General features: G+C 36.0%; 1 protein-coding gene across 3 annotated transcripts in view; it reads right to left on the reverse strand.

The window, feature by feature from the left end:
- The window catches only part of slc4a2b (solute carrier family 4 member 2b), a 57,334-nt gene extending 35,701 nt beyond the window's left edge, over window positions 1-21,633 (reverse strand). For 2 of the 3 annotated variants that reach the window (XM_015019028.1, XM_015019026.1), the window contains exons 1-3: window positions 21,538-21,633; window positions 21,308-21,457; window positions 4,368-4,540 (exon numbers count right to left, since the gene is read on the reverse strand). In XM_015019028.1, coding sequence (XP_014874514.1) covers window positions 4,368-4,427 — 60 coding nt within the window. In that variant the 5' untranslated portion in view covers window positions 4,428-4,540; window positions 21,308-21,457; window positions 21,538-21,633. Of the gene's footprint in view, window positions 1-4,367; window positions 4,541-10,641; window positions 10,860-21,307; window positions 21,458-21,537 lie in introns of those variants that run through there. The other variant, XM_015019027.1, reaches the window with a different exon arrangement.
- Between the last annotated feature and the right edge of the window lie 1,618 nt (window positions 21,634-23,251).

Genomic DNA, 23,251 nt, shown 5'->3' on the forward strand with positions numbered 1-23,251 from the left:
TTTCCACGGCACACCTGACAATCACTCACGGCACACTAGTGTGCCGCGGAACAGTGGTTGAAAAACACTGATCTAGTGGATTGGACATCACGTGACTTATTGTGCTGTTGCTTTGCATTGAGTCGGGAATATCGGTGGTCGAGAAAATTACAAAATCAAGCAAAGAATCTGAAAAAGGGACGCAATGTTTTAATTGAAAACCAAGGGTGTAACTTTGTGTTGCAAGTTGGTGATAACAAGGTCCAAAGGGGAATCACTTTGCAGATCAGTAAAAAACTTTAATTAAAAATGTATGTAAGAAAGTGGAGCATAGGTTAGCTATATTAACTCTTAACACGTACCCTTGCTGCGCAGTTCGGAGTATTTTGATTCAATTGACACAAAATAAGGTGAACTACACACCTCAACAGGTAGACACTCCTAAACAGGACACTCCTTAGGAGTGTAAAAACAGTCATAACACTTTTTAAATTCCTTCAGTGTTCAGTGGCAAAGAAAAAAAAAAATCTGACTTCGATGCTCCTAATTCCATGATTTACAATCTTAAGAAAACAAACATTACAGAGAAAGCTCAATTTTTTTTTAGAGCCTAGGTCAAATTCCTCAAAAAAAAAAAAAAAGCAGGAAGTCAAATACTAAAATGGTATTTTCAGCATTAAATCTGCTCTAACAATTTCTACTTTTATGTAGAGTTACATTTACACGAGTGGTGTCCAAACCTTTTGCCCTGTAGATCAAAACTGGCAAATTTAAAATCCTACCTGGCCACAAAATTCATTAAATTAATAATGCAAAATTTGTTGTCTTTTTTTTTCCTTCTTTTAAATATGCATACAATTAAAGATCCAAGACCTAAAAGAAAATTGCCTCAAGCCGTTGCCTTATTTAGAGGAAAACTAAATTTTTTTGGGTCAACGACTGCTTATTTTGTTGGCCTAATTTTTACCTTTGTGGTCAGGGTTACCATAGTAACCACGTACTCGGTCTAATTTGTCCAACCCAATGTACACAGATCTAAATTTTATTAGTGAAACTAATCTATCCTTGTAATAAAATCAATAGAGAATATATTTACGGATCGGTTTGTCACTATGAACAGTGATTTCTAGAGCAATGAAATTGTAAAAGTGTCTAAAACTAATGTCAGTTTATTCTAATATATTAATCGTTTCACAGAAAAATTGTTCTCTCCTGCGTTTGTTCCAATTTGTTTTTTTTTTTTGTAAATTTTAATTTAGCATTTTTTTTGGTTGAGCCGTTGCATGTTTGGACAATCATCCCCTCTGGTTTTGGATGATGTGCAGCTGGAAGCAATTTTGAGCTTACTTTTTTTTTTTTTTTTTCACTTTCGGACAGTTGCCATCATACGTAACCAGAGTTGATTAAATTTCTCTCTGGGATAAGTTTCTTCTTCCACTAATTTTCAACTGCGACATTACAGCAAAGAAGAAACTGTCAACGTGTCAATAAATGCAGAATATCTGGACAACCAGAGAAATGGACCTGGACCATTTCAGATATTCAACCAGAGAAACCTGGTTGAATATCTGGACAACCAGCTTTCTCTGGTTGAGCTAGCGTTTCTCTGGACAACCAGAGAAGAGCGGTAAGCTAACTGAATGAAATGTTTTAAGGAAGCATGTGGACTAGAGTAAATATTAACCAGACGCAAAGTTCATAAAGAGGTTAAATTTACCCAAATCAGGCTATATATAGACTTTGGAAGTCAGTACATTGAGATTTTAGAATAATATCTTATAAAAAAGAAACCAAAACTAAGAAATGATGCTTCAGATTCACACATTAACCCAAGCACGAGATAAAAAACAGGGGAAAACTCACCTTAAACGAGTACAGAAAGTCCATTAATGCCACTGAGATTTGTTAAAGAAGCCAAAAACAAAAGTAGGAAAATTCAATTCATGCTAAACTAAAATGTTTTCCACTCTTTGGTTGCTCGACTTTATATGATCGGTTGGAGTCAAAAAACGACGTCACTTTAAACGTTTAACATGTCTTTGAATTCAAACAGGGTTATGTGAACTCGGTACACATTTACCGACTGTAAGGGAGACAATGATTAACCTGCTGGGGTCAGTGCCAAGATGACAGCCAATAACCTCCATGACACAGTCACAGAGTCACACAGAGCAAACATTTTTATCTCTACGCAGCTTCTTCAACAACAGCTATCAGATTCTGGTCCAAAACATCTTAATGGGAACAAAATGCAGAAAAAGATAAATGACTGAAGCCAAAGAAAAGTTTAAGAAAATTTTGTTAAACAGCAAAAAAAAAAAAAAACTTACAGTATTTTATCAATATTTCCTTTAAAAATAAAGTCTACATGTGGAAAAAATGCATGAATTAATTCCTCATTCTTTTTTATAATTTGAGAGAGTTCATGCTCTGAAACATCTGCATTTTAGATGTGTGTGTTTTAAGACAAGGGCTAAGATTTCCAGAATGTGAACAAAACTCGAAAAAAGCAGGAGAAAAGCAGGATCCACTTTAAAAAGACACATTTTATTATGATCTCAGGCTATAGTCACTTAAGATAAATACGAATGTCCTTAAAATATTTTCCCATACTCCCTTTTACCATCTCCCCCCCACCCCAATCACCAAATATAAAATATACGTAGAACAAATAAAATGCTGCATCTGCACTCTCTTGTTTGCAGAGGTAAACTGTAGGCTGTAGATATTTTGTTTAAGGTAATCTCTTATCCCTTACAATCCTTCATTGAGAATAAACAGCACTAAATAGATCTTCATAGTTTTAATGGGAGTCAATGCAATTTCTATAGTTTTGGTGCAATAAAATAATAAAATTGAGTCAGAATATAGTGGCAATGTTTAGTTTTTGAAGTTTTTCATTAACCTAAAATGAGACCGAGGTTTTTAGGCGGACCAGAGTTCATTTTTTGGTCCCCAAACGAACTAGAGTTTGATTAAAATGGACCAACCATGGCTGAACTGAATTAACCCATCGTTGTGTGGAACAACAGGACAGTTCTGGGAAACAAAAGAAAAGTTTGAAGCAGTGGCTCTTTTTGGGTCAAGACGACACTAAATCCATTTAGTTTTTGCAACGTCAGCATTTCCACACCCCCTTTACAAGCAGAGGTTCAGAAACAATGGCAGCCTTTCTGGGAAAGCCTCTACTTGAGATCATAATAAGAGCTGCTGTGAAATGAGAATTAATCAATACAAAATTAAAAAACAACAACAGATCTTATTCTTGGAAAGCTACCCTGCAGTTCCCAGACCTCCCAAAGCTGAGGACTTACAGCAATAGGAGCATAATAGAGCTCAGTTTTTTTTACTTTAGCGCCGTTCAAAGTTAATCATGAGATGAGCTTATTGAGATGAAGACCCAAAGGTGAAGTAATTAAGTGTACTTTGGCTGCTGACCAACTGCTTTTAACGCATTACCAGAAATCCTTACACAGGCTTTGTGGCCATTTATTTTACTTCAACATGAAGAGGGAACATGATTTAATGCATCTATTTTTCATTCAATCTTCTAATAAATAAATTTTTCTGTGCGTATACAACTCCAGGTTTCATTTTAACATTATAGATGTGAAGTTTGTCAAAATTTGTCTACTTATTCTTTGAATTTATTTTGTTTAGCCAGACATTATTGTATTAAGGTTCTGTTAACGCTGCTCTTGGCAGTTGGTGGTCACCATAGCAACTAGTAACCGACAGCTCCTCCCCCTTTTTTCTGTTGCCGTTAACAACTGTGGAACATATTAGGATTAACTCTGTTTTCTTTACAAGTATTATATTTTAAACAAATTTAATCACATACAGTATTTCATGAGTGATTTTCTGTGTTTTGTACACATTTTTAATGTTGTGGATTTTAGCTATGTTTAATTTTACAACTGTTAACTGCTCACTGGGAACTTCTTGTACTACTACTTGTATTTTATTAAATCTATAGGGGTAGAAGCTGCTAGACCAACTTGATTTCTTCTTTTGTTATATTAAATGCAGTTCTGTGTGAAGTCAACCTATTATACATATTTATTAGTGTTTACTTTTGGAGTCAAGTTTGGAACAATTAAAAGTGACTAGATTTATACAAGCACAGCAAAAACGAAAAAAGTGACAAACACCAACTTTCTGTGCCAAACAGAACCAAGGAAGCTGAAGCAGCAGAAATCCTGCACATGGATTTCTGGATAAAGGGAACCGAAACCTTTGCAGCAAAATTTTCAAGCAAAACAAGCCCCAAAAAACTGCTGTGAGCAGCAGGGGAGCTGCATTAATCCGCTTCATTACCAGCAGATTTTATCAAATGGGCCTGACCTGACCCGAGTAGGGCTTCCCAACATGTTGCCGTGTAAACTTACACTGTGAACAACTGATGCAACAGCATCTGTAACCTGGTCGGGTGCGCTGGGGTTGCTCATGGCTCTGCAGGGAAAGTTGCTGTTGTTCAGGCTCTGGGAAGCTGGTTTGGACTGGTGCGGCTTTAGCCCTTCTCTTTCTCACTGGGACTCAGACAGCTTTTGGGCAGCATAACCTGGAGAAACACAAACCAACGAGAGAGTCTTTGTTTACGGTTCAATAATCAGGGATTTTCATGACACCTGGAATAGAAATGGTTGATGATTTTCCCCTATTATCCACAGCCTGGCCAAAAAATGATGCAACTATCTTATTGGATATTTGCACGATCACAACCACCTTCCAACTGTCAAGTTATTTAACTCCAGCTGATGCAATAAGTTGTCTCTCAATTCTTACCCATGTTGAAAGACCCATCCTGTGGTAGTAGAAATTATGCAAGTCTGCTTACGAGTCAAATCATCGGCACCACGCAGAGAAAACATCTAAACTGCTAAGATTAGGTTGAGAATTGTTTAACTTTATTAAGAAGTATAAGAAAAGTGGTGAACCATTGTCTGTGAGGAAGAAATGTGGTCTGAAAAAAAAAAAAAGCCCTGAATGATTGTGATTGGCATGATCAAATGTTTGACGACATCAGATTGAAGAAAAATAAAAAGAAGCCATGTTTAAGAGTAAAAGTAAGAGCATTTCCACTTACAACATAAAGGGAACTCTAACAGCTATATGGCCATAAAAAAACAATAATCATGAAGCTACGCAGAAAAAAAAAAGTTTCAATTTGCAAGGGAACATAAAGATTGGACTCTGGAGCAAAGGGTGATGGTCATGAGTTCAGATTTACCCTCTTCCAGAAAGATGGCTGCTTCAGGGTAAAAAGAAGCAGGTGAAATGATTAACCATCATGATTACGATCAGATTCAGCAACATTATTACCTGAATGTACTGAGTGACCAATCCAACACTGGGTGGAAAAGTCTTGTGGCACTTCAGAAGCTTATTGAACAAAGCCACAGCAAATGTGTGCTATAGTCAAAAGTAAAGGCCATCTAACAAAATATTAGTGACAACTTTTTGGGGGGCCAGAGTGTTGCTACAATGGGCCCAGATTTCCTTCTGCAAGCCCCTGAAGCTCCTAGTTTCATTTTACAATAAGGTCAGTGTTATAAACCGAATTTCAACATATATCTGAACAACTATTGGTGTTCATCCTACAGTGTTTCCAATTAGAGCCAAATACTGTAAAATTCCTTTACCGTTATACCATTGCAGGTTTTACACAATGTTATTTATTGTAATCTAAAGTAATCTTTTAATACAAATTTGCATAACTTACATTTCTACTATTATGCCTATTGCTTCTTAATACAATCACTCATTTCCATTCCTTAATCGCTTAGTGTCACTAAAACGCTTCAAACTCAAAATTAGAAATAACTTGGCAGTTTGTCTACTCTGACATATCAGTTGTAGATTTTTCATGTTACCATATAGCTCAATGTTAAGATTTACTGAGCTTTAGTTAAAATAGAAAATAAATAATGTTCATGTAAGAGCTTTAAAAATGACATATTTGACCCCCAAATTTCAAAATCTAGCACATCAAAGTAAACACTGCAGTGATTTACAATTTGCTTAGCAGGAAGATGCAAACCAAACCAAGTAGCCTAAATACAAATCTACGCCATTTATCGCAGGCCTTGCTTAATGACCTTATAAAGTATTTTATAAGCATTTAGTCAGATAAGACCAAGATAACAGCCCTACTGCGCAGAGAAACCATTGATAAGCAACAGATAATACTTCTTCCAATGTCCACCTTCAGAAACTCTAAAGTACCTCACTAGCAATATCAATAATTGTATTCCTGCAGTCCAAAGGATTGGACTCGTTTCTTTGTATTTCCATTCTACTAAAGCAGGTGTTAAGATATTCACAGCAGCAATCAGAGATCTGATAGACCTTCCTGGAATCTGAACACAATCATATTAATGACTGACGGATTGAAAAAGAGGCATTAAAGCACTAACATGTAAAGAAACTCCAACTAACGTGCCAATTCCTGCACTGCAGTTCACAAGATAAAAAGGCGAGAGATTCAAAAAGAGCAAGTGTTTGAGCTTGAATGTGCTTAAAGATTACTTTCTCAGTAAACCTAGACCTCACCACTCTGGAAAAGACAGAGCTCGCTACACAGGGATAAAGTTACCAAACCCTGGGATTCTGGGTAAAAGCCCTGGGAACCAGTTTATCTACCTCAGGGCAAGTCTGCAATAACACCGCTAGGATAACAACGATCAGAGGCGATAACAATAACAACACGGGAAATCATCCTTCCAAGAGAGGCAAAAAAAACAAACAAACAAAAAAAAAAAACTGATTTAAATCCTTCTACCTGGTTCATTCCGGCTTTCAGTCAGCTGATTTAAAAAGCGTTGGCTGATTCTTGTGCAACAGCTTCAAAGAACAGAGACATTGATGAGTGCCGACAGCTCATAACGAAGCCAGTCAAGTAGTTAGACACGGTTTTGCAGAAGTCGTGCACCTTAAACAGCTTTCTGAAACAAAACCAGATTTTCCCCTCTAACTTCCAAACTTTTCCGTGCTAGATTTAGAAAAGGCATTAAATGGTTTGGGGAAAAATCTTGTTTCTGAGAGGAAGCAAGTTTGAAAACAGGAAGTAGGTAACTGCATCAGAGTCGGACCTCTGAGGAGTTTTAAAATCTGGAATTCTTTCTTGGATCGGTCACATTTGACAGAACAGAAAGAGAAAGGCATAAATGGGTAAAAAGTCACAAGTATATAAAGAAGTAACTTTAGACAGTTATGAAAAATGCAGACCTGTTTTCAGATATTAAGTCAGAAGTCAGACTGAATGAGTAATGAGTCAATTTAGATGCAAATTATGGAAAGTGCCTCATGTTGACTAAAAATTGCCAAGAAGAAGTTAAAGCAGTTCTTGTGCGACCTTCAGACATCCAACGTCCCTGCATGATTGGGATGACTTCAGGGTACAGCTTGTGTTTCTCCAAAATGTAAAAACATGAAACAGTATCGCTTTAAAGGTGGTGTGGCCTGTGGGCCATTTGAGGAACCTTTGTGAGGTCCACCTCAACCACAATCCAAGAAAACTTATAAGGAGACATTTTCCTTGGCAAGTTAACAATCTTCAGAAAATGTTAGATACAACACAATAGATGTATTTAAAGATGACCTATTACGGTTCTGCCTAGTTCTACCCAGAATTAGCTTTTTTAGGGCCTATTGTTACTTTAAATCCAATTAAGCTACTGCTTCACTCGTGTACAAATGGCTGCAAACAGATGTGCAATTTGCTTCGAAAAGCAGAAGTGGTGCCTCCTGCACAACCAACAAGAACACAGCAAGTGGTTTTTGAATAGTAACTCAACAATTAAACACCTCTCATTTCCAGCAGCCATTGTAGAGCACATACAGTGGTAAAACCAGTTGACCAAACATGCTGGAGCTCAGCTTGAGTTGCTAGGCAACGGCGCAGTGCCCATCGATGGCGAGTTATCAAGAGGTTTTTGAAAGGACTCATTTTCCAGACACCAAAAAAACCGGTTGGATATATATCTATAGCTTAAGCGCTTGGATTGTTTTCAGAAGCAATTGAGATCCATAAAAATTAGCAAAACATGAATTTTGCATCATAAGACCCCTTTAAACTACACCACCCATCAATGTTTTATAGAGATTTCATTCAAATACATTAATAAAAGTCACGCAACCCCACAAATCTGAGTGAAGGAAAGGTAGACCTCCCTTTTTGGAGAATGGAGAGAAATTTTAAGAAATACTCAAAATTTTCATCATTACTGTTCTCAGGTACAGATTTAAGTGATCACAAACATCCAGGATTGTTGATTATTCACAAGCATAATCGCCTCAGGTGCTTAAAATCTTGAGCCTGTCTGATTGGAGGATATTCTTGACGCATTCATCTATAATTTATCATAATAAAAAACAGCAATACCAAGAAAAAATAAACTGATATGAAATGATAAGGTCATGAGAACACAAAGTGAAGAAAGAGCCAAGAACCCCAGAGTAATAAACAAAATCTGATTAGTACAACTTACAAGGATTTCTATCTGGGAGACTTTTGCTTTAGTTGGGCTCCCACAGGGTTTACCAGACTGAACTCATTTGTGATTATGGTCAAACCAAGACACCCCTCACTTCTTCCAAGCAACTAAACCTCAACTCTTTCCCCATTTCCTCTCCAAATTCTCCTTGAAAAGTCCTTAGATTGTGAAGACAGCAGGAGCTTTAAATGTACTTTTTTGTTACTCATCAAGCCAGGAGTTTGAAGTTAAAGATTTGCAAAATGCAAACAGGTTAGCATGTCAGACACTGAGCTGTTCGAATATCCTTCATTTAGTGTTGGTACTCAAAAACAACAAATTCATTGCGTTATTAATTTCCTTATTGGCTACTGAGAATACAAATTAAGGTTTTGGTAAAGAACAGAGCAGGAATGTGACTTTGTATAAGCATTTACAGACTATATCTAAAAAAATAAATGTAAATTTTAAAAGGCAAATAATTTATTTTAAGTTATCAGCAAATTTCAAAGCTGAAACTAACAAAAATGTCATATCTAGTAGAAATGCCCACTTGTTATCCAAAAGTAAAACTCATACGGATTAATGTCACACCAAAACATATAAATCAACCATTTATTTATTTTTTTTATGATTTTGGCTTACAGCAAATAAAAACACAAAAATAATTTTCTGAAAATTAGATAACCATTTAAAAAATGGATTTTAAACTAGAAAAGTTAGGGTCATGTTATCGTTTACGTAATCATGCAATGTCAATTGTTCGGCAGACAGTCATCAATACCACCTATTAGAAGGGCTAGTCAGACGATCAATGGAAGTGCCTTCGTTTGCTAAAAAGTTGGGTGGTAGGACAAAATGTGAAGATTGTAACAAAGCCTGTTTACTTCAAGAGTTTCAATGGAAATCCCTGACTTTGTTAAGCTAGTTATGGACCAAAAAAAAGAACATCCAAAAGCATCAAACTCTAGCAAATAAGAACTGGATTGTTAAATGTGCAGTGAATCCACTTATTTTTATTCAAGTTGTGAAAATTTTGATGCCAATTTGTTGGTATGCACCTTCTTTCCTGCCTCATACTTTGACAGGTTACGTTTTATGACTCTTTGCAGTTGGAAATCTTTTGCTTTCATCTCCAATTATTTTAGTAAAACCAGAAGCCTTAAAATCCTTTGTTGTGCCTGAGGAGAAGGATAAGAAGAAAAAGCACGGCGGTCAGATGGCTGGACGGAGGTCATGAGCCCGGCTTGAACTCCAGACAAGCCGTCACACGCGTCTTAAGCCGGCGTTCTGGTGAAGACGCCCTGACCGGGCACGGCTTCAGTCTGCAGCCCAACACGCGAGCGCCGGCCGCTGATTGCACAGTTCTGTGCCAGTTCAATCCGACAAGAATGCGTAATTAAAGAACAACTCAATAACATGAAAATTATGCCAATAAAAAAAAAGCTGCTTTTCACTAGAAATAGACTCTTGAACGCAAAGTTCAAAACTCGACAAATAAAGGCCTTTACTTATAAAAAGCAGGACAATGAGAGGGAAGAAATAAAAAGTTTAGACCCTTGTAAAAACAAGACTGAGGACTTAATTTGGATTTGTCCTGCAGACTGAGGCTGTTTTTTGGTTTTGCCTGTTGAAGAATTTGTTTTAATTGTTGCTGAGAGCTTAACGTGAGAGATAGTTTGTCCTTTGGGTTTTATGTGGAACCATTAAATGCAACATTTCCTGCCGTACAACTAATCAAATAGCAGAGTAATTAGCTTAAAAAACACTAATCTTCAAGATATGCAACATTTAAAACACCAGATTTATCTTTTTAGGTCAATTAGAGAATATTGTTGCAACTGAAGCTATTTTAGTGGCAGTGTTTTGAGTTTTTTTCCCTAATTTGTGGAGTTTATCAGTACTTGTTTACATTTTCGTCAGATATAAAGCTCCAAGCCCGACTCGGCACTCACCTCAACTCTACTGGATATTAGGAAGTGGGGATAAAAAAAATTAAAAAAATCAGGACAGAAACAAAGTTATGGTTCATTAGGTAAACCCAGAGAGAACAGGCACCAGATGAATCATTAATCAAAATTCAAAGATAATCAGAGAACGAGAAGCAGGAGGAATGTGACGCAAGGTCAACTTAAGATAATAGAAATGACTTGGAAACACAAAAACGCATCAATAACAGTATAAATACCTCCGTGTGCTTACTGCATGGAAGCCACCGCAGACATTCTAGTTTATTCTGACCTCTGCTGTGAAAGGAGCTGGTCAGACTGCAGGATGAACGCAAACAAAAAGGGGCAAAATGCAACAGAAATTAAAATATAGAAACAAAAAAAGAAAAAAATCCCGTTAGTGTGCAGCGTCTCGCCGACCGCGTGCCGTCCGCTGCGCACCGTCAGACCTACAGGCTGGGACTGATAACGCAGCCTTCCTCCTTGGGATTATGTTTCCTCTTTCAGCCTGCTGACAAGCTGCCATGTGACTCCGTTCAGCACTGAGTCAGAAGCTGCTGCTCAGGCAGACGGAGTCTGATAGGTGTCTGATACACAAGCTGGAGCTGATGGAGGAAATCCAACCCTAATTATTAATTTTTCTCTGTTATTAAACCTCCAAAAAGAGGTTTATTAGCAGCCCGTAAATGTTTGGAACAACCTCAGAACTGTGTATCCATTACAATATGTACTTATTGCTTAACAAAAAAGGGAAGCCAATTTTCCATGTTCCTTGGTTAAAACAAATAAAAATAGTGTGTCGAGGACTTTTCAACCAGTAAACTTCTACATACCAGCATCTCCATTGTCATTTCTGCAAATGAAATGTTGGACAAGCTGATAAACGTTGCGCTACTACTCCTATTCATTTACAAAATTATATTTAAAATAGGGCCAGGAATACAACACAATAATTTTGAATAATTAGTTGCATAAAATTTGTAACAGAGTAAAGTCTAAATGCATTTAATTGCCACCGTAAATCAGACGGACGAAGATGATAAAATGTAATGTCTGTTACTGGTTTTCACAATTGTTGACTATATTATGTTTTTATGATGTAGATCACTTTGAACTGCCATGTTAATGAAATGCGCTAAATAAATAAACTTGATTGAAATCCGCCAACAGCGACGGAAGACAGAGGCGCTTCGCTTGGCCCATTATTTCAGATTTAAGATTTAAAGAAAATAGATTAGAAATGTAAGAAAATAAATAAATCACAGATCTGAGCTGATCTAGGCAAAATTAGCCGATTCTGACCTCTGATTGATCGGTTCACCAATTTAAAAGAATAGAGCTGCCAAGACAGGAAGCTATGGAGCAGAGTTTACAAAAAGGTGTGATGTAAGTCACCGTTTCATTTGCATCAGCTGAAGCTTGGGATGAGTCTAGAAGACTGGCTTATTGCCGGATGTTACAAAATCATGTGATTGTGACAACATTAGGAAATACTGCAACAATTCAGAGCTTTTTGCCACTTCCGTTTTTGTGTGTCCAACAATCTGCCACTTTTTTTGGGCATTTTAGTTTACATGAGGTGTATACGATGGAGTACTTTAAATTATGATTATAAAATCATAATCTTATATGAGCAGAATAAAGACAATCTTACCAGAGGAACTTTGCAAAATTAGTTGCTTCCTACTAATTTACTAGCTAGTTTGTGTGATTCTTTTGAAATGGAGAAATGTTTTCACAATTGTTTCAAAGTCTTATTGCCGATCTTTTCACACATCAAATTAAGTACGTTCTATTATTAAAACCAATAATTTCATAAAATGCTCAACATTCCTCATTTTAAATTGTTTTTCTTTCATGTTAGAGTTCTCAAAATTACTACTACTGCCAATATTACGACTTTATTCTGGTAACATTACGACTTTTCTGATTATTACGACTATTCTCGCGAGGAGTATCTCATTAATACAACTTTATTCTTGTAATACGAGTTTATTCTCGTATTTTGATTTGTCATGCGACCACTTTCTCATTATGTTATTGTATCATTCAAACTCATATTACAACGTTATTCTAGCAATTGGTTTATTCTCTTATTTTGGTTTAGTCGTACAACTATTCTCTTAACACCTATTTAATAAGCTAAAAATTACAATCTGTAAAGTATAAACTCCTAATTTCCTAAAAACTTGGGATACATCTCCAACACAACACTACAATTCTCTCTCCAATTCAAACAAGCTCCCAGTGAAAAAGCGTCGACTTGTTAAATTAAAACATAATATAAATTTTTAAAAAGTTACTGAAGCAAATATGTCTTAAGATGGTCGTATTTTAATATGTTTGTCATCAAGCAGAAAAAGGGTTAAAGAATGACTACCATGTCTGGGCGTGAATGACTTAAAGGTTCAAACTCGGATCAGGACATTCATGCACTGATGACCTCTGATCACATGACAGTCATTTTTTAAAACAGTCACTTCATCTATTTATGTTGAAGGAAAAACATTCAGTCTCTTCTGTTAGGTTGCTATTAAAAATAATGTCACATTTATCTAGAATGAAAAACATGATTTAAACAGAAAAAGGGTAAAATAGGGTTCTCTTTCATTTGGGAAGTAAATGAAAAAAGATGGACATTCATTCAGGAAATGCTGTTTAAATAAAGTATGGTTTAAAAAGGAAAAAAAAACTTGCCATTGCTTACATTTCATATTTTTAGTGATAAAAGAAAAGATTCAAAAATAAAAAGAAAAAAGTCTTAATATTCCTTAAAAATGTTGAAGTCATTTAAAATTGTTGAAAAGCTCACATGCGAATCATACAGAGCGTTTTAAAGGAAGTACTGGATATATTTTCAGAACAGAAATGACTACATTCTCCTGTCCAGACAAGAAACCAGATCAGGCAGCAAAGGTGAAGCAGACAGGTGACATGATGGTGTGGAATTTATTTTTTTTTTTTTAAGAAACCTAGGGCAACAGGAAGGGTAACAAAAAGCCAATCACATGTTAGCAAGCCGTTGTATTTAAGAATCTAGCATCAAGTGCGTTTGACAAAACATAAAACAAGGTCTAGAAAGAATCAGCACTGTTACAGAGTCACTGCTAGAGTCTCAAAAGCCACCAGATTAACAGCGTTTTCCAGCGGACAAAGAACAATCCTGTGATCTAAACATTTTCCTTCTCCATGTGCCAAATAATCAAGCTCTGCATTCCACATCAGCTTTTATAAAAGTCGAACGGCCGCAGTAGGAGTCTGTGCGAGACATGATTGTTTGTCCCCAGGGACGTAGGCTCAATGTGGAGTCACATGAATGTCTTGCGGGGGGTGGGAAGAAATGCATTCAAAGCCACAAGCACCTAAAAGCCACAAAGCAGACCTCAAAGTGTGGAGCTCCCCTCAGTCCAAACACTGAGCTCATAATAGCATCATCCGCTATGGTCAGCTATTTAAAAAGTTGTGACTTCAGTTTGCATTATTTAATTACTCAACAAATGATACACTTAGTTTATACTAACCAGAATATTATTGTATCTTCTGCAAAGTTTTATGTAGCTTGAAGGTTGTGGAGCCAAATTTTAGAGGGCATGTTGCTGTATTTGATCCAAACCCTTCTACGCATTCCTCCAAACTTACTACTGAAACAAAAAACTAAAATTAAAAGTCTGACTTGAACTTCTAAAGAATAGTTTGCCACTTTTAGTTTTACTGGCTTTTATCTTAAGTGTTAACACATTTTGGAAGGGCTTCCTGGAGCTTCCTGTTATTCTTTCTAAATTCAAACATGGAAGGAAAACCCAAACTTAACAAGCCAAACTGAGGATCGAGAATTAAATGGGGGGGGGGGGGAATGAATGTGGTTCAGCTGAGGACAGACTCGGCCTTGGCAATATGGCTTAAAATAAAAAAAATTCAATACCATAAATTATTTTACATCTTTTTTTTCCTTCTTTTTTCTTAAAATATACATGAACAACATTTTATTTGTCCTCTTTTCTGAACGTTGCCCAACAGTCAGGCTATGAGAATTTGTTTACTTATGAGAAAGTAGTTACAATATTAGCAGAATAAATTACAAGGAAAATGTAATTTTGTTGAGAAAAATAAACTTTCTATTCTTTCAGAATAGAATAGCTCAATAGTGTCAGAGTCCTGCTACTACTAATAATTTGATGCTAATTTTTCAAAACTGAAATATTTGTAGTTAAACTTACACTAAAGTACAACCTCACATGTTAACATTTTAATTATTCTTTGTTTTAGTTTGCATATTACAACTTTATTCTTCTAATAAAAAGAAATATATTTAACAATTCATAGACTAGTCCTAATATTCCGTCATAGAGTTGATCTAAATTCAAAGTCCAAATAAATGGAAGCTTGTCAAACAAGATGGCAGCTCTGTTTGTGATGACATCACTCAGGACTATAGATACTCAAGGAGTGCATTGATTTAAAAAAAATAAAAAAATAAAAAGTAGAAATTCCAAAAATTACATCTTCAAAAGTCAAAAATTCAATAAATAAATAAAAAGAAAATTCAAAACAAATATTTACCACCCAACCCCAAGACAAACCAAACAGAAGAAACCATTGGTGCATTAAAGAAAATAAAATTGGATATTAAAGTAAATTTCCTCTGATCTGTTAATTACCCAAGTCACTTCCCATGTGACCAGATTAGCTGTACACCTGCTCTCTGGGATTATCTGCATCTTCCGTCCATTTGCCTCTGAGTGTTTTTGGCCTAAAATAACCCAGCAGTTTAAAGTCACCCAGCTCCTCCAGACCCTTTCAACACTCAGACGTGTCCAACTCTCTACTCAACGGACGCATCGCCTTCACTCAGGGTTTGGTGGCTCCCCGCTCTTCACCATGACTGTTTTCTATCTCGGAGCCAACACCTGCTCAGTCAGTCTGCGGCCATCTTTATCTCGCCCTTTGTCCTGTCGGGGCGTCGAGCTGCAGCAGCTAAGACAGCACCTGTCATTTGGGAGACGAGGGGATTTAAGCTAGGAATTTCATTATGCAATGAAGCTCTTATTTTACCCTCTTCTACAAAGATGAAAACACAATCAGAAGTCACCATTTAATTAGGATTGCACCATTAGAGGTGTAGGCATTACAATTTTATAAAGACTCAGATTTTGTTTTTTTTAAATTAACCAATTCTGATTCCCCTAGAACTATTTAAAACAATAAAAAACTATTCAACATTTATTATATTCTGAATATCTTCTCATTTTTTCCCCTCAATGTGGCAACTGAGTTATCTTCACTCAGTAATAGCGGCCACACTGAAGAGTGATATTACTGATACCTGTAAGCGTCACATTCACTGATCGGGAAAATTATATTTTTTGTCATTTCCAGTCACCACACTCATCTGTTAAGCTGAAGAAAATAGAAATATATATAATTTATGGATACCATTCAAACTTTGAGTTATGAAAGTTATCTTAAGTAATATTTAAAGGGGATGCATTATGCAAAACTCACATTTTGCACATTTTTATGCTTGAATTTTGGTCTCTGCTGCTTCTAAACACTGACCAAGTGCTTAAAAAAAAAAAAAAAAGTCATTTTTTGGCAATAAGTTAATGTTTTTTTCGTGTCAGGAAAATGAGCAGTTTGTCACATCCGGCAGACTCTGCACTGTTCCCTAGCAACCCCAGACTGTTACCTAGCAACCCAAGCTGAGCTCCGGAACATTTAGTCAGCTAGTTTTACTGCTGTATGTGCTGCTGGAAAAGACAAGTTTTGTTTTTGAGTTACCATCCAGAAACCACTTGCTGCATTTTTGTTGGTTGTGCAGGAGACTCTACTTCTGCTTTTCAAAGATGTAGATGTAAAATAGTGCATCTGTTGACAGCCATTTTCACATGCGAGTGTACATGTTGAGTTGGGGGGGGGGGAGTGTGGTCAGCAGCTTATTTGGAGTTAAAGTGACAAGAGGCCCCAAAACATCTCATTCTGAAAGGAGCTCAAAATAGTCCAAACTTAGACTAAGATCATTATCTAACAATGATTTCATGCCCCCCCCCCCCCCCAAAAAAAAAAAAACATGAACATGTTTTTTATAGCCAATAGACCAATCCTAACTTGTTCAGGGAAGCATAATAGGTCATCTTTAGTTTAATGGCTAGTAAACATCATGTCATAAATGCCCTTACTTGGCATATTTAACCGTTGTTGCATGGATGAATGCAACTGAGAGACGGCAAAGTCTTCAACAGATTTTTGCCGAGTCATTTCATCAAAACACAGAAAAGCTTGGAGAGAGTTTTGATGGTGCAAAGCAGTCACTGTGGTCAATGAAGCGGGCAAGAAACTAAAGCTTAGTTAATGATCTCCTTCTCGACCCCTAAAAACACAAAGACCAGTACTAATGTCACTTAGATCTCCTGTTTTATGTTGCCCAAGTTGTAAAAAAACAAGTAGAAGGAAAAACAAGTTTGTCCTTCCAGTCCTTTGCTTTAAATTAAGGCAAAGGAACACAGCAGGCAGCTCAAAGATACCGTTTTAAAGAAGGGTTAGGTTATAAAACACCATCCCAAGCTTTGAACATCTTGCAGAAAACGGTTCAATCTGAAAAATGGAAAAAGCCTGACAGAACAGGAGGGGTAGGAAAAGGGATTTCATAAGAAGATTCACTTGCAGATTTCTGAAACTCATGTAGGGACGTAGAAAACAGAAGATCCTCTGGTCTAAGGAGACAAACGTTTTGGTCTTTATGGAAAACACTGCGTGTGCAGAAACACATTCCTCACTACCTCTGCAAAAATTGATAACGTACTGATACAGTAATTCAGCCATTAGTTTAACTGTTGCAGCAGGACACCAGAATTTAGCCATCATCATATAGATTAAACCATGTTTATGCTAGAATGGCCCAGTCAAAGTCCAGAGAAGGACCTGAAAATTGATGATGGATGTTCTCAAACCAGTCTGAGTGAACTGAAGCAAACAAAATAAATAAATAAAAACATGCATACTTTCTTTTCCACTTCCATCATGTTTACCACATTAAAATACTAATTAAAATTAGAAATTAAACGATTTGCATTCATCCTGATGAATAGATTATTGGAATACTAATCGATTAATTATCAACTAGAGTATGTAGATGCAAAAAAAGGAAATTTACTGGGGGAAAAAGCAGTAATTAATTCAAAACTGTATAAAATATAATTTTAAGATTAAAAGAATCATCTGTAAATATATTTTAGTCAAAACTCCCAGTGAAAAAGTCTAAGCTTCATTTATTTCAAATTTACTAAAGAAATTCTGTTATTGCAATTTAGGCAACAAAATGTTTATTTTCTTATTTAAAAAAAATTAATTTGCACCTTTTAATGCATTTCTAATCATTAAAAAAACTGAAGTGGTTAAATGAAATGAAAATTTGTAGAATGTGCCAAAATGTTTATCCAGTTAATTGTCACTAATCATAATTTATGTAAGGGCTGAAACTAATTAAAATTAGTTGTGAAATAACTAAAAAAAGATGTGTTTGTAAATAACGGGATGTTCTCAGCTTACAGCTTTTAAAATAAAATTAAATAAATAAATAAATAAATAACCCTGGTATGTATGGCAATGAAGCCTCTTCCTCAATGTCACATTTTATGTTCTTCATATTTAGTTCCTCTAAAAGTTTTAAGACCTGCTATCACTTTCTGCCCAATATAGTTTTCACTCAAGGGAAAATAAATACTAAAACACATGAAACAATACCAAATAAGTGGACAGAAAAACTACTGACCTGGTTATTTTTACGCAGGGACAATATTATTATGCTTTTAGAAAATCTGTGGGTTTAATCAGCATGAGAGAGAGTGCAGCAGAAGTGGCTGATCAATATGCTTCTTAGCATATTGATCAGCCACTTCTTAAATATCAGCAGTAATCGGATAATAAATCCAAACATCCAGCACAGACGAATGCATAACAATCCGACTGTTTCACTGTCATTTGAGCCGTGAACAGAACAGACAAGGAGACAAAAATTTTCATTTTTAGCAGTAATTCAGCACTAATGCTATAATAACGAGGTTTTAAAATACACAACAATGCAAGAAAATTGAGTCAAGACAGTCCGGCCTTTCATTAGGTTCCCCTGAGAGCGCACCCATCGAGCGACAGTTTCAGGGTGTGGCTGCAACAAATTGCAAAAAAGAGTGAGACTTTTCTCTCCGTTGCAGAAACCCCAGACTGGATGCATTCTCACACAAACAAAACAAAGTCCTACTATTTGACCCTAAAGTCTCTGTGATAAAAAGGTCGTTTATATTTTCCCTGGGAGTCAGTTTGAGTGATTATATTCTGGGTTGGAGATACGCAAACCAGCAGCGCTCTGTTTGCAAAAGAATGGGATTTAAATTGAGTAGAGCTCCACAGCTTTAGATAGTAAACAGGACTAAAATAATAGTGTTTAACTTTAAGGCTACATATATTTATAGAAAATTGGAGGCTTTGAGAGTAAAATACACATAAAAAACAGAGAGCCTGGTTTAAAAGAAGAAAAAATGCTTATCAGGCTTTTTCCTCCTTCCTTCTTTTCTGCATGAACAAGCAATTCACAACAGGAATGTGAAGACGTCCTGCTCAACTGTTTGGGTTTTAAGTAGGTGAAACAAAAGCTGATTAATATGTTAAATAAATCTGTGTGTTATACTCAAGAGCCGAGACGGATTCATCAGATAAATTTAAGCACCTCACAATAACAAACAAAAGGAGTCAATTTGAAGTTTTGTCTCATTTTTCAGGGATTTTCAAGGTCATAATGGCTATAGCATCACTGAGGTGCTTTTTAGGGTAAAAATGTTACAGTAATTCGTTTCAGTTAGATTTAACAGCTGCTAGGAAAGATAATCCCTTAATCCGGCATCTCAGCTTGTCCTCAAAGTGAGTAGTCATCTCAGATAACCTGCAGATCATATGCAGATGAAAACGGTGAGTCAGCAGAAAAGGCACATCCTTCCTCTGTCCCGCCAGATGCCACGTCCTCCCGACGTTTATTATTCCAACGCAAAGTGGCTGCAATGGCAAAACTAGGAGGCCAAAAATCACATAAAAACACGCCGAAACTGGACAATAAATCAATCAATAATATATAATTACAAAAGAGACATGATCCGTATCAACAGATTACACATCTGATTGAATATTCAATATATAGAATACAATCTAGAATCGCACAGCATTCTGGGAGATGTAGGCAGAGGAAAGGCTAAGCAAGTGAATTTTTGTTTTTACCAGGATAATAACTCATTTAGATTAAAAACGTATTTTTCCAAACGAGTCCCGGTGAAAAGGCAGCAACAAAATGCTTTAAAAAAAATAAATAAATAAAGGTGTGAGGATGGAGAGGAAGAATCAGGACAGGCGGTTTGGCAGGAACAGCCACTATTAATTTTAGATATTTAATTTTAAAAAGTGCATTAGTAAGATTTGAAGTTTGCTTTAAGCTACTAACTAATGCTTGATCAAATAATAGAGGTGTGACCAGTTAGCTGTGATTTCTATTGAAAACAGTGTTGCACTCCGTTTCATTTCATTTATTTATTTATTTTTTTTACAAATGGACCAGAGCAAAAGAACCACTATCAATAGTTTTAACTTCCTTCCACAGTCCAGGCACAATAGAAAATGTATCAACAACTGGCTGCTGCTACCGTTGCATTTATTACACATTATCAGACATCTGTGTTTTTGAAGGAGCTCATATGAAGCGTAATACAAAGTGAAAGTTTCAAAGTACGTAGTTCTAATCCCGCCCAAGAACAGCTGTGATGATTAACAATTCTATATTTGAATTGCATGCCTTCTGAGCAATTCCAGCCATAAGATAATTATAATTTTCTGTGGTTCTACAATTGATTATTGGCATCTAAAATTTTAGATACTCTTTGCATAACATAACTGAGTAATTCTAGCCATATTTTACACCGATTGCACAGAATATTATAAACGTGAAGTAAACGGGAACAGATTTATGATCATATCATCAGCTTTATAAAAATAATGGCTCAAGTCTTATTTTGACAAAAGTGGATGTTTTCCCCCCCAAAACATGTCTTGGAAAGAAAGAGGTGGTAATTTGTTGTTTTTTTGGGGGGGGTTTTAAAAAAGAAAAAGAAAACAATCCCTTGGCAAAAGAAAAATACTTAGGCCATCGTTTTATGAAGTTGACAATATTTGAATTAGAAGTTATACTTTATTTTATGTAAACTCAGTCTAACCACATTATATTAGATAATTTGTTGGCAGTTTTTGTTAAAATAAGTAAATAAATAACCAAAATTACCAAGTTATTTAGAGGGAGGGGCTGAGAATATTTTAGGGAGGCTTCAGTCGCTCTAAAATATTCTTAGTGACGTCACTGAGTTTGGCTATGACATAAAATTCGCAGTAAAATATGTCGAAATTTGGATTTGGAATCTAACAAAAGGCGGAAATAAGGAGGGAAATGCGGCATTGCAATTTTGCCAGGCGTCTGACAAGCCCTTTTTAAATTTTCCCCTTCTGTGAGCAGGAGCTTTTATGGTTTTATTGAGATGTCTTCACGTTTTTGGAAACTATTTGTCAGAGCGCTGATATTTCCAAATGGAAACGCTCTTAAATACCAAAGCTGCTCTTGCTCCACTCAGCCATGATGAATGAACGCTGAGTAAACCCTGACCACTCCCCTCTGCTTTATTGAGAAACAAGGGAAACATTAAAGTTTAATTTTATTGCCTCATTAACACGACCCTCGTGGTTGCAGCTGCTGTCAGCTCCCTGCTGCTAACTGCTACCATCACTAAATTCATTACCATCACCGCTAATTAATCCCTCAAAAACTAATTTGACCATCTCCAGAGACTTTGTCCTCTCTCACCCCACCTTTCTTTACATTACCTGTTCAACAAGGCAGAAAACAAAGCCGGTTCATCCGCTGGTGGTGCTACTGTTGGGGGATTACTCCATGCATGTGTGGCAGTCACTGACTGTCAAGAGGCGAGTCTGTCCAAGGAAAAACGAGCTAACAGTCAGAAGTGGTCGGTAATCCTGAAAAATAACACATTTTTCATTAAGCGACATGCCTAAAAAGCTCAAATTATCACAAAGATTAAGACTTATTTACTTACCGGTGCCTGGCAGCCGTACTCGCCTCAAACTCTGAATTACTCTCAAGTACCGCGTCAAATAAGGGCAAGGAACTCACAGCTACTTCCGGTGGAAAGCTCAAATTAAGATCAAGGAACTCATACCCCACACATCTGCTTTCGCTTTGCTATCAATATTGGGTTTGAAAATAATTTACTAAGCGTAATGAAAACCATACAATAACACAGAAAAATGTAGGGCGCTTTTACAAAGTTTCAAACTACGATCTGTGCATTTATTTTGAAATTCAAACAACCAAGTTCCGGTTTTAGAGAGGTAATTATCGGAAATTGTTGCAGTCGCTGTTCGGCGATCATTTCTGCGCCTGCGTAAAACGATGATTCATATTTTTGAGTAAATGCGTCTTTCCGTTATAATTCCTGTCACCCTCTAAGGTAAATGTCACGGTATAAAAACGAATAACTAGGAAAAAGTTGAATAACATAACATCCGACATAAAAAAAACATATAACAATAAATTAGGATTTAATAAAATAATCAAAAATTTACTGTAACAGACTGGCAGTCTGATTAGCATCATCCTACTTTATCAACAATGCTATTTCAGAACACAGAGTAATTTCCACAGAAAAGTTTAAAAGCAACACAGATATTTATTTTTCTTGTGTATTTCACATTTCCTCTATCACTTTTAGTAATACTGTCTCTCGTTCTAATGTTGCCACTATTCATAAAAAGTTGATTATTAATTACTTATCATAATGAAAGTTTGCTCTTCCGACAAACACATTCAATCTATATTAATCACAAAAACAATAATGTGGTCAAATAAATTAAATAAATTCAAATAAATTAAATTTGACTGAAAGTATTTTTGTTATTGCTACCTATAAAAGTTTATCTTTAGGTTAAGCCAACGTTAAGATAATTTGTCTGTCTCCCATGTAAATCATATTCCTTTCCACAGTATCGGGTGAAATATTACTTAAATATTTTGAGTGTATTTGAATTTGTTTCAGCTGGATCTTTTGCTTTGTAAAAATCCTTGAGATCACATTTGTTGTGATTTGACCATAAACTGAAATTAATTAACAAGTAATCACTTCAGAGGGTCAATATTTCAGACCCTTGTTGACTGCTCAATCATTACTTTTTTTTTTAGAAAATTAATCATCACACACCTGGACATCTGCTCCTCATTTTCCCCAATTAGTCACTTAAACATAATTTATATCTCTTTAATGGTTTTATTTGTAATGGTCTCACCTGTAGTTTTGCTGGAGTTTTTATTTTTTATTCTTTTTGTTTCATTCTTTTGTTCTATTATCACATGGAAAAAAAACTGGCACCACAGTGGCCCTCTAGTAATTTTTGTACTAAAAATGAATGACATAAAACATTTACCCTATACATCGAATGTAATCCACTGTGTGATACTGCCACCTGCTGGTGAGTTGTTGCTAATGACTGCAAAAGCGACACCTGTTCAATCTTTTTTGTTTCTTTTTGAATTATCCACTTAAACAAAACTTTTACAATCACGGTCTGATCTTCAAGTACATTTCCAATAAATCAGAACTTATTTCAGAAAAGTGAAACTCATTTATTGTAATAGATGTAACAGCTAAATGGGCCTTGAGTGGGCATTGCTTCACAATCCCCTAAAGCACATGTGTCAAACTCAAGGCCCGCTCATTTTATGTGGCCCCCGCAGCATTTTATAGGCCGACATTG

This window comes from Poecilia latipinna, unplaced genomic scaffold (genome assembly GCF_001443285.1).
Source record: "Poecilia latipinna isolate Pla-1442-1.1 unplaced genomic scaffold, P_latipinna-1.0 Scaffold2359, whole genome shotgun sequence".
NCBI classification, from domain to species: Eukaryota; Metazoa; Chordata; class Actinopteri; order Cyprinodontiformes; family Poeciliidae; genus Poecilia; species Poecilia latipinna.